This window comes from Astyanax mexicanus, chromosome 18 (genome assembly GCF_023375975.1).
Source record: "Astyanax mexicanus isolate ESR-SI-001 chromosome 18, AstMex3_surface, whole genome shotgun sequence".
In the NCBI taxonomy this organism is placed as follows: domain Eukaryota; kingdom Metazoa; phylum Chordata; class Actinopteri; order Characiformes; family Acestrorhamphidae; genus Astyanax; species Astyanax mexicanus.
This window is the reverse complement of record NC_064425.1, coordinates 32,564,692-32,581,866: the sequence shown is the minus strand read 5'-3', so window position 1 is coordinate 32,581,866 and position 17,175 is coordinate 32,564,692. Positions and strand designations below refer to the sequence as shown.

The 17,175-nt window shown below is 40.9% G+C and overlaps 1 protein-coding gene and 1 long non-coding RNA gene across 2 annotated transcripts; both read left to right on the top strand.

The window, feature by feature from the left end:
- Window positions 1-4,697: 4,697 nt before the first annotated feature.
- Window positions 4,698-5,330, top strand: LOC125782561 (uncharacterized). The gene is made up of 2 exons (XR_007425275.1): window positions 4,698-4,873; window positions 5,266-5,330. It is a non-coding gene; the product is annotated as an uncharacterized LOC125782561 (long non-coding RNA).
- Window positions 5,331-6,303: 973 nt separating this feature from the next.
- Window positions 6,304-12,159, top strand: LOC125782686 (uncharacterized). Its single transcript, XM_049467449.1, has 2 exons — window positions 6,304-11,702; window positions 12,095-12,159. Exon 1 carries the CDS (start codon window positions 6,304-6,306, stop codon window positions 11,467-11,469), a length of 5,166 nt encoding a protein of 1,721 aa, XP_049323406.1. The 3' UTR covers window positions 11,470-11,702; window positions 12,095-12,159.
- The last annotated feature ends 5,016 nt before the right edge of the window (window positions 12,160-17,175 follow it).

The window sequence follows — 17,175 nt, the reverse complement described above, 5'->3', positions numbered from 1 at the left end:
AAGATTGGACGAATGGAATGCAATGGAAGAAGGTCATGAGAAGGTCTGATGAGTCCAGATTTACCCTGTTCCAGAGTAATGAAGCATCAGGGTAAAAAGAGAGGCAGCTGAAGTGATGCATCCATCTTGTGGGGGCGGAGCTATGGTCTGGGGTTGTTGCAGTTGGTCAGGTCTGGGTTCAGCAACAATAGCTACGGTCCAATCTGAAGGCAGCTGTCTTGGAAGTCACTGTCTTTAAAGCATAAGCCCATAAGCAACCTTGTGAAGTCAGCATACGTCATCACGTCTAGCATGTTGTTCTCGTGGATCTGTTTACAAATTTAAGTTATTAACCACTTACCTCTACTTATAAATCTCAGTAGCAACTAATGTACAGCAATGTACTCATCCAAATATTACAGATAAACCTAAATATTTATGATTTACTTTAATTTATACACTTTCTGTCACTTCATACTCAGAGAATGGTCAGTTTTATGTATTTATTATTAAATGCTTTGTAGAAATGCATGTGTAATGCAACCATATAATAAAGAGCTTGTATAAGCCATCAAAGTTAAATCATCAAACTAATCTACGTTTCTTACAATAATACATTCATACTAGGGGTGGTCGATATGGCCCTAAAATGATATTACGATATTTCATGGTATTTTCACAATAATGCGATATGACAAAAACACTAAATAAAAAAAATATTTAAAGATTACACTACTGAAACAAAAATAAATTGTTATTTTATTATTGCATACGATATGATATGACGCTCCTCTAACTGAGCTATAAAAAATACAAGAATTTTAGAAGTCAATGATCCAGAATGTCATGATACTAGTAATAATGGACTCCAAATATCTCCATATATCCAGGATTAAAGTAAAATAAATGATACTGGACAGATATAATCTGTCTCTAGTAGATATATAATGGGAAATGAGAATTTTTTTTTTGTTGCTAAAAACAGCAAAAAAGAAGCACCCTGATGTGATGATTAGGGATGGGTGATATGGCACAATATTTCAGGGTATAATATCATTCACGTTATTAAAAAATGTTTGCGATATTATCACGTACGACACAATATGAGACACCCCTAATTCACACAGTCAGAAAATCTATTTTGAAATTTTAGTTGCATTAAACAAAAACATATCATGCTTCATAAATTGATGTATTCACAAATAAAAGTGTGAAATTTACTCAGACCTACTAGTTCAGAAGTAATACTACAATAAACATAATGACAATAAAAAGACAACAAGCAAAATGAATAATGTAGAAAGAATATTGTATTAAATACAAAGGAAAAACTTTTCATAAAAGGAGCTAACTCTGCCTTCAGCCAGTCCAAGTAGAGTTAATTTCCCCCGTTATTTTTTTTTTTTAAATTGTGTTCATCCCTGGGGACAAAATAATCCGGATTGGTAACAGCGCTTCATAGAGAACTCGATCATACATCCACTATTTACACATTTAATCAATCAGTTACAGGTTAATCTACAGTTTACAGTCAAACCTTTTACACTGTACGACTGTCTGATGCTGCTGGGGCGCCAGCAGGGTTAGCTTAGCATGCTAGCAGGGGTTAGCTTAGCACGCCAGCTGTGTTTGGTACTCAGAAATCTGATCAATCTAACATTTTTAGCTTAACAGGTGAATTGGCTAACCCGCTAAGCTAACGGTAGCTTCACCAGGTCAGGTCTTACTTTAAATAAAGTACAGGTAAAAACAACACAAGAAAACAACTTAAAACAGTGTAAACAAATGAGAAACACATGCAGCAGTGAGTGGAAATACAGAAGAAAATTACTAACGTTTGTACAGAAACTCCCCCTGCAATGCTGACTCTGGCAAAGGATACATCTTACCCTGCCTTAAGAATCGGGGTAAAATAAGGATGCTGCACATGAAGGATCATATGCTGCCCACTAATTGGAGCGCACACATGCTGCTTAAAAATGCTGCCCAGTTAGGCAGCTGCCTTCAGAATACAACGCAGATATTATGTGTCCAAAGAATGAAATCAGCTGACTACCCGAATATACTGAACCACTAGGTTATTCCATCATTGTGTTTGTTATTTCATGATGGTATATTCTGTGAGGACAATGCCAGGATTGTTTTTAAGCTCAGATTGTAAAAAAATGCAGTTTATAGTCCAACCTTTCACACTGTACGACTGTCTGATGCTGCTGGGGCGCCAGCAGGGTTAGCTTAGCATGCTAGCAGGGGCTGGCTTATTGCGCCAGCTGTGTTTGGTACTCAGAAATCTGATCAATCTAACATTTTTAGCTTAACAGGTGAATTGGCTAACCCGCTAAGCTAACGGTAGCTTCACCAGGTCAGGTCTTACTTTAAATAAAGTACAGGTGAAAACAACACAGGAAAACAACTTAAAACAGTGTAAACAAATGAGAAACACATGCAGCAGTGAGTGGAAATGATTCAGGGAGCATGAGATCATCATATTCACACATGGATTCTCCAACACAGAGTCCAGACCTTAACCCCATTAAGAATCTTTGGAATGGGCTGGAGAAGGCTTTGTGCAGGGCTCCAAATCCCCCATCATCAATACAAGATCTTAATGCAGCTCAAGACAGAAATAAATGTTGTGACATTGCAGAACGCAGGACATTTTTCTTTGGTTTCACCATAAAATTGACAGTTAAATAACAGGCACATCCACAGTATGCCACAACATAGACAAAAGATTAATAAATAACAATAGAAATATAATAAATAACTAAAACATATACAGACCTAGATACAACTTGAAGTGCAATTTGTTAATGTGTTTGATGGTGTGGGAAGCAAATGCTCCTTTATAGACCTTTTTATTCATCAAAGGCTCTCTAATAGCATCAAAATTGGTCAAAAACTATTACTGTGTTTTTCCTAGATATTGCTCTGTTAAAAAAAATTATCTACTGGCTTTTGTTGCTGACTAATTCCTTTTCCTGCCACCTTGATCAGTCTAGACAGTTTGCTTTTACTTGTGATGTCAGATATCAACAACAACAGTTCACTCTCTATCAGACTGACATACAACTTCTCCGAGAGTTTATTATCAACCCCAAACTCCTTCATATTCCTTAATATATAGAATCTCCGACTGGCTTGCACACTGTCTATACGGTCAGACAGTGGAAATACATGGCATGATGTATCAATGACAGCAGTAAAGAGTAAAGGGTAAAGAGTAAAATAAACATTGTTGTTTCATTCTATAAACTACAGACAACATTTCTTCCAAATTCCAATTAGTATTTTGTCATTTAGAGCATTTATTTGCAGAAAATGAGAAATGGCTGAAATAACAAAAAAGACGCAGAGCTTTCAAACCTCAAATAATGCATTAAAAGTTTTAAGAGTTAAGAAATCAATATTTGGTGGAATAACCCTGGTTTTTAAATCACAGTTTTCATGCATCTTGGCATGATCTCCTCAACTAGTCTTACACACTGCTTTTGGATAACTTTATGCCTTTACTCCTGGTGCAAAAATTCAAGCAGTTCAGCTTGGTTTGATGGCTTGTGATCATCCATCTTCCTCTTCATTATATTCCAGAGGTTTTCAATTTGGTCTCTTGTACTTTTCCAGAGCTGTATATGTGCATCTCAAGAGATTGCTATCATTGCTACATATTTTACATGTAACTGCAGTTTAAGAATGAAGAATAAGTCACTATTGGCCAGCTATTTCTGTTCCTCATTTAAACTTCATAGACCTGACTGCTGGAAGCGAGGCCTGCTTTTAAAAAGAGAAAGTTCTGTTCTGGGAAAAGACTGTATTTCATAATTTCATTTTAAAATGACAGTTTATGAAACAAACGGAATAATCTAATCCGCTGCTAAATATAGAATACTGTTCCCTGTTTATGTATTTATTATGTAGTGTCACTTTAGGAGAGCTGAAAAATATCTGCTATGATTAAGCCAACTAATCTTGCATCATTTATACTTAAATGTAAATGCTTCAGAACATATATGAGTATTTTCATGAAAACCAATCCATTTATAGTGGCATGAAAAGTATTTCATGCATGAATACAGATTTCTTTTGTTTTTGCTTTTTTCCAGACCTAGATGTAATGGGACACACACCTTCCAAAAAGTTGTACTTTTGTCACGTCAGTCCAGAGAATAATTACCCAAAGTCAATCAGCTTGCAGGGGAGGGTCAGTGTACTTAAGGGGAAGCCTTACCTCAAAGTGGAGATCTGCAGTGGAGAAGTGAAGTAGCCACACCAAGCTGGAAAATCTACTTTTTTGAGCATTATGGAGCCAAATGTAATTATCAGTAATTTTCAGACATGTATACAGTACTAGAGATTCAGACTTGAGTAAAGATTCAAGTACTCTGTCAAAAAAAAAATGATTGAGTAGAAGTTAAAGTTTATTTAAGCATCATATTTAAGTAGAACTACTAAAATATTCAACATTGTATCTGCTTAAGTACTGCAAGTAATTTATTCTAAAATGTTCTACTCAAGTACTGAAAGTAAAAGTACAAGTATTGTGTAATTTTTACAGAAAAAAGTCAAAAGTTTAAGTGTCATATTGTTTATATTATTTCAAATGTTTAGGCTAAAGGATGCTCAAAATTCCTTTGGCTGTGGCAACAAAACGAGAACAGGAAAAAGAGACACTTAACAGCAAGCCGTTAGAGTACTTTAACAAATACTGTTGTGAATTCTTCATATTGGACATTCACTGGTAAAATAATTAGTGTTTGGTCTAGCTACTTACAATCTGCAGTGCTTGTTCTGCTCAGTACCTCATGGACATTTATGTTTAGAGGAGGACTTTTATTTTGATGCACGTACCTGTTGCTGCTAGAGTCACAGGCAGCAGTTAGCAGTCAGAGACGATGTAAGTTTCAGCTCCTCATTTAAACTGTTAATTTGTGCTGTAAATTGAGTTTTGGTGGATTCAGTTGACCAAACAGTGTACTCAAGTTCTTGTGTGTACTATATGTAGTTATGTGGAGCATGAATATGCGAAGTAAACAGGGATAATATGCCAAGTTTGAGGCTGCTCACTAGTTAGTTAACTGCAGCATATGTGGCTAGATTTTACCTCCCCCTGCTGGAGCATGTTGCTATGATCTTACTGAAACTTGTGAGGGTTTATATTAACAGCTTCTACAGTTTTGCCCACTTACCTCTCTGAAGTCAGTTTATTAGTTTAGCTAATACTGTGTAATGATAATTTAGAAATACTGCAGTTGTGTTTATGTACTTGTTTTCTGTGTTTATCTGCAGAAAATGCTACTGTTGTCAATGCTACTGAGGCTGTTCATTTATATCAGTAAACTAATTAAATCATCCCTGATGACTCTGTGCTCTCTGATCGGAGCCCTGTAGCGGCCAAGATCCTCATTAACCAGTTCACTGAAAAACTTCAGAACAAAACGGTCCTTCGAGCCGGATTCTTGTCTACTGCAGATTATGTCATCAGGAAAGGAAACAGTTAACAACCCTCATATTGAAGTTCATGCAAGACCCTCAAGGCATGGTCATGTCCCCCGCTATCTGGAAGATTATATCCTTGACTATAACCAATCTGAACATGCCCTTTCCTCCCACTCTAACGAGAGCGAACCAGAGGAGCAGAGAGGAGCAGTAGCTGCAGTGAGTGGTAGTCAAGCAGGTATGACTCCCCAACGAGGAGGACGATCAGTGGCTCAGAGCCCTAAGACCACAGACCCACTAGATGCAGGTTCCTTGAGAGAACTGCTTGAGTCAATCTCCAATTCCCAGAGGGAAGAGACCGCACAACTAGCTCAGCTTACTAACAAACTACATCAATATGAACAGCGTAAACTCCGTCGCCAAAAGCTGATGGAACATATCACGTCATTCTTGAGGAGTGAAGAAGCAAATGATGATCATCCAAGTTTATTAGGAGCACCTCATATGCAAACTGAATCAACTATGATGTTGCCTAATACACGCCCAAACTCTGCCTTTTCACATCAAAGTGATTATCCATCTTCACCAGTGAAAGAAATTCACAATGAGGAACATCACCCAAGGACACAAGACATGGAACATTCAGAGGCAAGAGTATTGACCCCCACAGCTGGAGAGCAACAATCAAAGTCAGCATTCAAGCCAATCCAGTCAGCTCCTGCAAACCCACTACAGTCCTTATATTCATCAGTTTCTTCTGGCATGATAAACTCTCCCTACCAGCAAGAACATGCAAGGCTTGAGCCTCCCACACTACAGCCTCACAGGTTGAATTATGCTTTTATAGCTTCTAAACCAACTGTACAGCCTCAAGTGCAACAGTTGCTTATGGCTCCAGCTCCCATTAAACGGTGTTACAGTGTACCTGGCTACAATCCTTCTGGGCCCCACTCTCAGCTACCACCAGCTACAAGCTACGCTCCACTTCCTCATACTTCTGCTGGTCAATGGACAGTCCCACCTAAAACCCAGTTCTTTGATTCAGGCCAAGGTGCTCCAGCTTTCATCCCTCACCCCTCACAAGTGACTGCTCATGTAGCCCCACCAGATCTGTACACAGCTCAACAGCCACCGTACAGTGTGCCAAAACCTAAGATTCCTGACTTCTGCTCTGATAGCGAAAAAGAATTTGCTAATCTGAAACTAGCATTAGACAACTTGCTTGAACCTCACCCTGAGCTGTCTGAAAAGTACAAATATCACATACTGCTGGAACACCTCAAGCTGCCTGAAGCTCAGATGATTGGTCAGTCCTGCCGCCACCACCAATATCCGTACTCAGCAACAATGTATGCCCTTCAGCTGCAGTATGGCCAGCCCCATCAGCTAGCTCAGAGTGAGATAGCAGCAATTCTCACCACACCTGATGTTAAAGCTAACGATGCCCCTAGTTTCCAGAGCTTCGCCTTACGGGTACGCCTTCTAGTCAGTATGCTGATTTCTCTGGAAGGCCCCCATGGTACAGAGCTAAACTGCTGCTCTCATGTAGACCGTCTCCTTAGCAAACTACCTAAGTATCTGAGAGATGGATTTGTTGAATTCCTACAGCTCCATGGGAAGCTTAATTCTGCAAGTCTTAACCCTTACAATCTGCAGGACTTTGATGGCTGGCTGCATCTCAAGGCCCAACAGCAACGTCTCTCAAGTCGGATGGTGCAGCGTTATCAACAAGAAAGGTTCCTGATCAGTGGAAAGGAGAAGACTGTGCTTAAACCTAGAGGACAAAGCACAGCAGTCTATCATGGTACAGAACCTGTGGAACCTAATTTCCGTAATCCCCCCAGTCACCTCAAGACAAAGAAACAGCTAACTGTGCACTGTCTCTTTTGCAATAGTAAAGAGCACTATATCAGTCGCTGCAGTAAAATTAAAGAGTTGTCCTTGGGGGAGCTGAGCAAATGGATAAAACAGGGAAATCGCTGCTGGAAGTGTGCACGTTCCCATGCACCAGACACATGCAACCTCAAGAAGCCATGTTGTGATTGCGGTGGCATTCATCTCCAGGTTCTTCATGGACTAGCTCAAAGCCACCTGAGCGACCACCAGTCAAACACCTCAGAAAGTCGAGTGTACTTGACACCTTCTGTAGCTTCACGCAAGGTACTTTTGAAGGTTGTGCCGGTCCTTCTACATAACAAGTCCAAGACTATGGAGACCTTCGCCATCTTGGATGATGGTGCACAGCGAACTATGATCCTGCCTGCAGCAGTCCAACAGCTACAGCTAGAAGGTACACGTGAGACTCTTGCCCTCCGCACTGTACGATCTGATATCACCAACCTGACTGGGTCAAGGATCTCCTTTCAGATCTCTCCAAGAAATAACCCTAAGAAGCGTTTCAGAGTACAAGGAGCCTTTACTGCCTCTGGACTAGACCTAATGGAGCAGAGCTACCCTGTTCAGACCCTTCAGAAAAGGTACACCCACCTTAGAGGTATCCCACTACAGTCTTTCCATAATGCACGTCCACTGGTGCTGATTGGGTCAGATAACGTTCATCTCATCACAGCAACCGAGCCAGTGCGTCAAGGGCACCAAAGTGGACCCATTGCAATCCACACTGCTCTTGGATGGGCCCTACAGGGAGCTGAACGCTGTATTCGAGACCAGTCCTCAGTGCACCAGTGTCTCCTGCTCTCAACAGCTAACTCTGATGACCTCCTCTATCGACAAGTGGAAAGGCTGTGGCAACTTGATGTCCTGCCTTATCGTAACGAGAAGTTGGTGGTTCGTTCACGAGAAGACCAAGAAGCTATTAAGCTTCTTGAGGACAAAACCAAACGAGTTAGTGTTAATGGAGTTCTTCGATATGCAACTCCTCTACTCTGGAAGTCCAGCACACCGAAGCTCAATGGTTCCATCCAGTCCGTCATGGCAAACCTGAGGAGTACCGAGAGGAGGCTCAAGCGAGATTATGAAAGAGAATGCACCTACAGAGCTGAAATAGATAAGCTTGTTCAAGCAGGACATATCAGCAAGCTACAACCTGACGAAGTGCACAAATCGGAGGAGCAGTGGTACCTTCCCCACCATCTGGTACATCATAACAGTAAACCAAGATTAGTCTTCAACTGCTCCTTCAGACATCAGGGCATCTCTCTGAACGAACAACTCTTGCCTGGACCAGTGCTGGGCCCATCACTGCTAGGTGTTCTCTTAAGATTTAGACAGCACTGCATAGCTGTTAGCGGAGACATACGGGGCATGTTTCATCAGGTCCGCCTCATAGCCGAAGATAGACCCTTTCTGCGTTTTATCTGGAGAGACCTACGATGTGAGGACCCACCAGATGTGTATCAATGGGAGGTACTGCCATTTGGCACGACGAGCAGTCCCTGCTGTGCTATATTCGCTCTACAGCAACTCACCCTTGATTACCAAGAAAGCTATTCTGGCACTCTTCAGTCCGTCCAGCAGTGCTTTTATGTGGACAACTACTTGGAGAGCTTTCCTACCATAGCTGCGGCTCAAGAAATGGTAGATAAACTGCGAAGCCTACTGCTGGAAGGAGGGTTTGACCTCAGACAGTGGGCCAGTAACCAACCTACCGTCATAGCTCATCTGCCTACAGAAGCAAGGTCCTCAACTGCGGAGCAGTGGCTAGGGCGGAACCAAGGTGGCCCGATGGAACCCACTTTGGGTCTGAGATGGAACTGCGCAGGTGACACACTGGGCTATCAGCACCGACCCATTGAGCATGCTGTGCTGACTAAGCGGAGAGCCTACCAGGTACTAGCCAGCCAGTACGACCCATTAGGGTTTATAGTTCCATACACCACCCGAGCCAAAGTGCTAATCCAACAGCTGTGGTCTAGACAAAGAGAGTGGGATGACCCTGATCTGCCTCCTTCCTTAAAGGAGGCCTGGGAGAGCTGGGAGAGTGAGTTGCAGCAGCTCAGTGCAGTATCCATTCCGCGATGCTACTCACCTGATTCTACACAGGAAGCAAGTCTTGAGTATGACCTCCATGTGTTCTGCGATGCCTCTGAAAAGGCTTATGGGGCTGTAGCCTATTTAGCAGTACACAGTGGGGAAACCATCCATACCACCTTTGTGATGGCTAGGTCAAGAGTTGCTCCGAAGAGACAACAGTCCATACCCCGGCTAGAGCTTTGTGCTGCCTTGGCCGGAGCTCAATTAGCCAGACTTGTACAGGCGGAACTTACATTGACAATCCGCCAGACAGTTCTTTGGTCAGACTCTATGACAGTCCTGGAATGGCTTCAGTCTGACTCATGCAGGTTCAAAGTGTTCGTTGGCACTCGAGTATCGGAGATACAAGAAATGACAGATCGGAATGCTTGGCGGTATGTGGACACTCACAACAATCCCGCTGATGATATAACTAGGGGGAAACCACTCTTAACACTGGCCCAACCTAACAGATGGAGCCAAGGACCCTCTTTCCTCAAACAAAGCATCGAGCACTGGCCGAAGAAACCTGAATCTGGGACCCAGGAGAGCTTATCAGAGGTGAAAGGCATAACACTCTGCTGCCTTACGGTACTGGGGAGAAACTGCATTACTCCAGATGCAACTGAATACGGAACATGGAAAGAGCTAGTGGACGCTACCCAGAAGGCATGTCATGGGGCAGTTGCAGAGTCACTAGGGACCACTGACCAGCCAGTGAGTTATCGAGATGCAGAGTTACTGATATTAAAAGAGTGTCAAACTCAGAGCTTTCCAGATGAGTTGGCTGCTCTCAGAGAAGGGAAACCTCTGCCAAATCACAGCAGGTTGAGCAATCTAGCACCTGAATGGGATTCTGCAATGAATATTATCAGAGTTGGGGGACGGCTGCGGAGACTACAGACTCTCAACATGGACGAAGCCCATCCGATAGTTCTAGATCCGCGACATCCAGTGACACAGCTACTCATCAAAGAGTTTGATGAACGTCTGTTGCACCCTGGAGCTGAACGGGTATATGCTGAGATTCGAAGGCAGTACTGGATCTTGAGGGGTCGTCAAGCCATTAGACATCATCAGATTCACTGCCCCACCTGTCGGAAATGGAGAGCTCAGCCAAAGGTGCCTCAAATGTCTGACTTGCCACCAGAGCGTCTTCGTCTACTTTGTCCACCTTTCTTCTCCACAGGAGTTGATTGCTTTGGGCCATACTTAGTGAAGATTGGCAGGAGGACTGAGAAACGCTGGGGTGCTATCTTTAAGTGTCTCACTACACGAGCAGTTCATATTGAACTGCTCAGTTCTATGGATGCAGATGCCTTCCTACTGTCCTTACGGCGCTTCATAGCCAGGAGAGGGCGCCCAAAGGAAATTCTTTCAGATTGTGGCACAAATTTTCGTGGGGCTGACCGTGAGCTTCGTGAAGCCTTTGCTGCACTTCACCCACAACTCAAGGCACAATTGGCTGACTACCAGATCCTCTTCAAATTCAATCCCCCAAGTGCTCCACACTTTGGGGGTACGTGGGAGAGAGAGGTTCGTTCTATAAAGTCTGCTCTCAGAGTGGTTGTTGGAAGTCAAACCACCTCGGAGGATGTTCTGCATACTGTGCTGGTGGAGGTGGAAGGCATCCTGAATTCAAAGCCACTAGGCTATGCATCAACGGATATCGCTGATCCTGACCCCATTACGCCTAATGTGCTTCTCATGGGGCGGCGGGATGCCTCCCTGCCACAAGTTGCTTATGCACCGGCTGATATGGGGCGGCGGAGATGGCGGCATTGTCAGAACATTGTAGACCAGTTTTGGGTTCAGTTTGCACGTCAGTATCTACCCTCACTCCAAACTCGCCATAAGTGGCAGAAGCAGTCTGAAAACCTGACCGTGGACTCAGTAGTCATGATAGTTGATCCACAACTACCCCGAGCTCAGTGGCCTATTGGTAGGGTCACTAAGACCATAACTAGCCAGGATGGATGTGTCAGAACAGCGGACGTCCTTGTAAAAGGCAAGATCTACACAAGACCAGTTGCTCGCCTAATTCAGCTTCCAAAGATTGAGGATGGTTCTGACGATCTCTGAAGAATTCTCTCTATTGCACATTTGCTTCTCAACTGTGGGGGCGGCTGTTGTGAATTCTTCATATTGGACATTCACTGGTAAAATAATTAGTGTTTGGTCTAGCTACTTACAATCTGCAGTGCTTGTTCTGCTCAGTACCTCATGGACATTTATGTTTAGAGGAGGACTTTTATTTTGATGCACGTACCTGTTGCTGCTAGAGTCACAGGCAGCAGTTAGCAGTCAGAGACGATGTAAGTTTCAGCTCCTCATTTAAACTGTTAATTTGTGCTGTAAATTGAGTTTTGGTGGATTCAGTTGACCAAACAGTGTACTCAAGTTCTTGTGTGTACTATATGTAGTTATGTGGAGCATGAATATGCGAAGTAAACAGGGATAATATGCCAAGTTTGAGGCTGCTCACTAGTTAGTTAACTGCAGCATATGTGGCTAGATTTTACCTCCCCCTGCTGGAGCATGTTGCTATGATCTTACTGAAACTTGTGAGGGTTTATATTAACAGCTTCTACAGTTTTGCCCACTTACCTCTCTGAAGTCAGTTTATTAGTTTAGCTAATACTGTGTAATGATAATTTAGAAATACTGCAGTTGTGTTTATGTACTTGTTTTCTGTGTTTATCTGCAGAAAATGCTACTGTTGTCAATGCTACTGAGGCTGTTCATTTATATCAGTAAACTAATTAAATCATCCCTGATGACTCTGTGCTCTCTGATCGGAGCCCTGTAGCGGCCAAGATCCTCATTAACCAGTTCACTGAAAAACTTCAGAACAAATACAGCATAAAAAGTCACTAGTTGATCCATCACTTTTGTAAAATCAACTAATGCTGTCAAAGGTCAACAGATTAAAGCACCTTCATCAAACCCAGAGACAAAGATACAGAGCATCTATCTCCCGCTCTGGCTTTAGTGATAATGTGGTTTTGGAATGATTTCTAACATTTTTATAATTTTAATGAGCAGAGGGGGATTCTAGGATCAGAGGCTTAGGGGTGTTGAGCACACACTGCATCAATCACACACACACAAACTATGGTGTACAGGGGGCAGGTGTTTTCCTTTTTAAACATCTTTTTAGCAGATTAGGAGATTGAAATTTTTTTCAGGTCATCTGTTCATACTAAGCAATCAAATATTATTTATTGTTTTTTATTTATTTTTTACATTATTTTTTTTTCACTTGAATCTGGATGTGGCCCTTAATTTTGAAAAACAACCCAAAATCCACGACTTTTAAAAAATGTATCGCAGTAAAAGTAATAAACTCAGTAAAAATATGTAGTGAAGTGAAAGTGGAAATAGGAGAAAAAAATATACTCCAGTAAAGTACAGATACAGCATTTTACTGCTTAATTACAGTAGTGAAGTACTTCTACTTTGTTACTTTACGTCTCTGGTAATTTTAAATATGTTGTTTCAACAGTAATTAGACATTTAGTTGCCAAAATTTTAGTCTTTCCCCATTCAAACAGATGCTGGTCTCGCATGAATGTCCACATTTCTAATATGGCCGCAGAGTGAACTGACTTGCCTATGAGGATTTGTCAGTACCTCGGTTATTGTAAATCCCTCCTTTTCCTACTTTAGGGAAATCCCTCTTTTATCCTGATTGTCAACTCAGAAAATCTCCATTTCCACTGATTGGACTGATGATCTGAATTTCCCCACACAGCATGTTCAGCTCTCTGGACAGGATGTTGGGGGTCAGTTGGGTTAAGCAGAGGCTGAAACTCTCTTATACTCTCTGGATGTAATGGATAGTTAATACTATACCATGACCCTCATCTCAGCATCTCAGCTGGCTTTGTATTGTGTGTGTTTCTGATGTAAGTATGTGGGTGCAGGCTGGCTGACAGGCTGGTACACTGATCTTCTTTCGTTTTTGTTTTGTACTCTTTTGTTTCATTTGATTCTCTGTTGACAGAAAGGGATTTTTCTGAAAGCTTCCTCTATCAGCACCACAAAATTCCCAAGTTCTTTATTTCACAAAGATTTCTACATTGCTTAGAATTTACTGTACACCAGTGGTCTCAAACTTATTTTATCTGAAGGCCGCTGGAGGTAGAGTCTGGTTGAGGCTGGCCCGCATCAGGACAAGGACTCACTGAATGTGTTCAGTAACACTTTTCTTCAACACATTCTGCCATGCTGGATCTCTCGGCCTGCCATGTAGTCATATCTGTGACGTTTTTGAATTCAAATTAAACAACATATGTAGTCAATCGTAAGTTTAAGATTTAAATTTTTTAATCAACCTCACTGTGATCTATAGGTCTTTAAATCCATTTTTTGCCATTTTCAGCTTCTCTTCCATGGTTGAAAGACGCCTATTCTGTGTTTGTGAGGCTCATATGTGTGTGAAGTCGCTGCCTACTGTTCCCTGATTGGCTGGACGCAGCGCGGCGGCTGGATTCATTTGAATAATGTTGAGCTTTGTTGAACTTTTTCCCCGAAAGACAGGGCTGCATTTAATGCAGCTCAAGCCAGTGTTCTGTCGAGTTGTGTTACCTGTCAATATGTGCTTCCTATAGGTAATGCGCATGCACATACCTACATTTTTTTAATTGTTCTGTTTTTTTTTACAATAAATCTTTTTTTGTTTCTTTTTTGTGCATTGAACAACCTGGACTCACTGTCATTGAACGCAAGTTTAAATGGATATTATGAATAATAAATACAATAATCAAATTACAATATAAATATACAGTGATTTATGCTATCCAAATATACTAATGCTTCATCTACTGTGACTTCTTCTGAAAACATACTCAAATATAGTACATCTTTTGTATTTCTTTTGTATACACTAGGGGAGCATGGTTTGACGGGTTAGCACAACTCCACAGAACACCAGCATACACCTCGGCATGCAGCGTCTCTCTCCACTGAAATGAATAGGGTGCGCTGTGCTAGTGAATGGGAAGAGTGTGCGTCTTTCTTAATGGCAAGAAACACTAAAATTTGATTTCAAGTAGCGGGCCACAAAATATCGTTCTGCAGGCCGCAATTGGCCCGCGGGCCATGAGTTTGAGATTTCGTTAATATGATGTGGCTACACCCTTTACAGCTATGACAGCCTGGGAAGACTTCCCACAAGGATTAGGAGGCTAATGGTCAATAACTATCAGACAAATTAAAACTACAATTGATTTCAAAATCTGCTACTAATGTAACCATATATTTATCAATTTGAAATAAACATATAGATTTTTTCTCTTAAAGATAAATTAAATTGCAATTTTAACACACATGTCCTAGTTTTATCAACCCCATCACACCAATCAGTTTACCTCATATAAAATGATTATGAGTTCCTGTGACATCACAATATCACCACAACATTTATTTCTGTCCAGAGCTGCAATAATTTCTCCACACTATCTTGTATTAATGATGGGAGATTTGGAGCCCTGAACATAGTCTTCTACAGCACATCCCAAAGATTCTCAATGAGGTTAAGGTCTGGACTCCATGTGTGAAAATGATGATCTCATGCTCCCTGAATCACTCTTTCACAATTCCAGCCCCATTAATTTCTGGTATTGTCATCTTGGAATATGCTTGTGCCATCAGGGAAGAAAAAATCCATTGATGGAATAACCTGGTCTATGTTTAGTATAATGGGGTAGTCAGCTGACCTCATTTCTGGGCACGTAACATTGCTGAACCTAGACCTGACCAACTGCAGAAACCTAAGTTTATAGCTCCACCCCCACAGACTTGTACGGTAGGCACTAGACATAATGGATGCATCACTTCAGCACATTCCTAATCCATAGGGTTTAATATGATGTAGCTACATCCTTGAAAATTACTGTTTACAAACATGGTCACTTTAAACCGCACTGAGACACTTTATCTTCTACTGCTCTAATTCCATATCATGCTGCTATAGCAAACTTGCACTATGGACTTCATGTTGCTGCTACCTGTCTACTCTCCCTAATTATTTTTATTTTTTTGGTATTTATCTTGATCTATTTTGTATATTCTATTTCATCGTATTATTTTATTTATTTATTTATTTATTTTATTTATATATCTTTTTTAACAACAGCTCTTGGGTGTAAACTGGATCGTGAAATCACAATTTCGTTCCACCTCATGTACCACATCTCATGCGAATGACAATAAAATCTCCTCGAATCCTAAACCCTTTACAGCTATAACAGCTTTAACTCTAAGGAGGTACGTTTTGAGAAAATCGTACATTAAGTGGTGTATTGCAACTAAGAAATGAAATAAAATCTACATGAGGAATACTAAAGGAAGGTATGTAACACGTTTTAAAGCTGCAGTTATGCATTTATGTGTTATAGAAAAATATATTTCTCACTCTTTCGTTATTTCAGATGGTAGTAAATTCATTGTTAAATAATATATGTTAATTGTGGTGTACATGTTTGTTTTAGTGAACAATTTCTGAATAACAGAATGAGGATAATAGAGACTGGAACTTAGGTTCTTTGAAGGGAGTTCTTGCTTACAGCTGTAACTATAACCCCTCTGTCCTTCCTTTTCTGTCCCTCTTCCCGTCTCTCTCACATTTATAAAGACGACCTGTTGGCCCTGTCGGCTTCAGCGGTGCCCAGAACTTCCTTACCGCTTACTTGTTGCAGCTCCAGATGTTCACGATCTTCATAACAGGATGATGCTGCTAAGTGTTTATGTAACTCATTACTCACACTTCTGTATTTCTTCTGCATTTTAGTATTTTTTCTGTATGTTTCCTGCAACTAGACTTTACTTATATGGCTGATTCTCTGAAGTCCACTTGACTTATAGTCTTTAAAAGCAATTTTCAATGAATGTAATCCAATAAATGCATTTTAAAGTCATCATTTAATAGAATAAAGCATCTTAGCATTATGATGTAAAATATTTTGCTGTCCAGTAATAGACAGTAAACATATTTGCACGTCCCCACTGACCATTAAAACACAATTAAAAACACATAAAAACACAATTAATGTGAAACTCGTTTAACGCTATTATCGTAACCATATACTTGTCAATTTGAAATCATTTTTTTTTTCTCAAAGATGAATTTGTTGTATATTAAACTGCAATGTTAACACACAGGCCCCGTTTTACCAACAAAATAAATCCATTCAATTTACCCCTATAAAATATTATGAGTTCCTGTGACATCACAACATCACCACAACATTTCTATTTAGAGTGGCATTAATTTCCCCCAATTTCTTGGGTTGATGATATGATATTTGGAGAACTGCACAAAGCTGAGCCACATCTGGCATTGTTCTCTTGGAATGTTCCCATGAATTTAAGCACCTGTCTAATTTTGTTAAAAGAATTATTGCACACTTTCTGTAAATCCTATAAACTTCATTTCACTTCTCAAATATCACTGTGCTCATCTGCTATATGATATATTTAACTGAAGTTGCTGATCCAAACAACCAATGATTTCGCAAAATCAGGAAAATTATCAGGGGTACTACTGTAAATGTTCTTTATTAGGATTTCTTTCCCAGCAGAAATCTGTCTGGGGAAATATCAGTGTCTGATTGCTTACCGCCACCAAATTTCCCAGATTGTGCAACACTGTCTGCGCCCTGTACCTTCACCACTTCCTCCGTCTGTGGGTCAGCCGTGTGCACGTGCATAAAAAAAACCACAGTTCTCACTTCTGTGAATATTTTGTGCAATTATATTAAAGGACTAAAGGGGGCGCTATCCCCA

What these genes read in the sequence shown, in the direction of transcription:
- LOC125782686 (XM_049467449.1), top strand. Translation starts at nt 6,304, where the DNA reads ATGGCTCCAGCTCCCATTAAACGGTGTTACAGTGTACCTGGCTACAAT.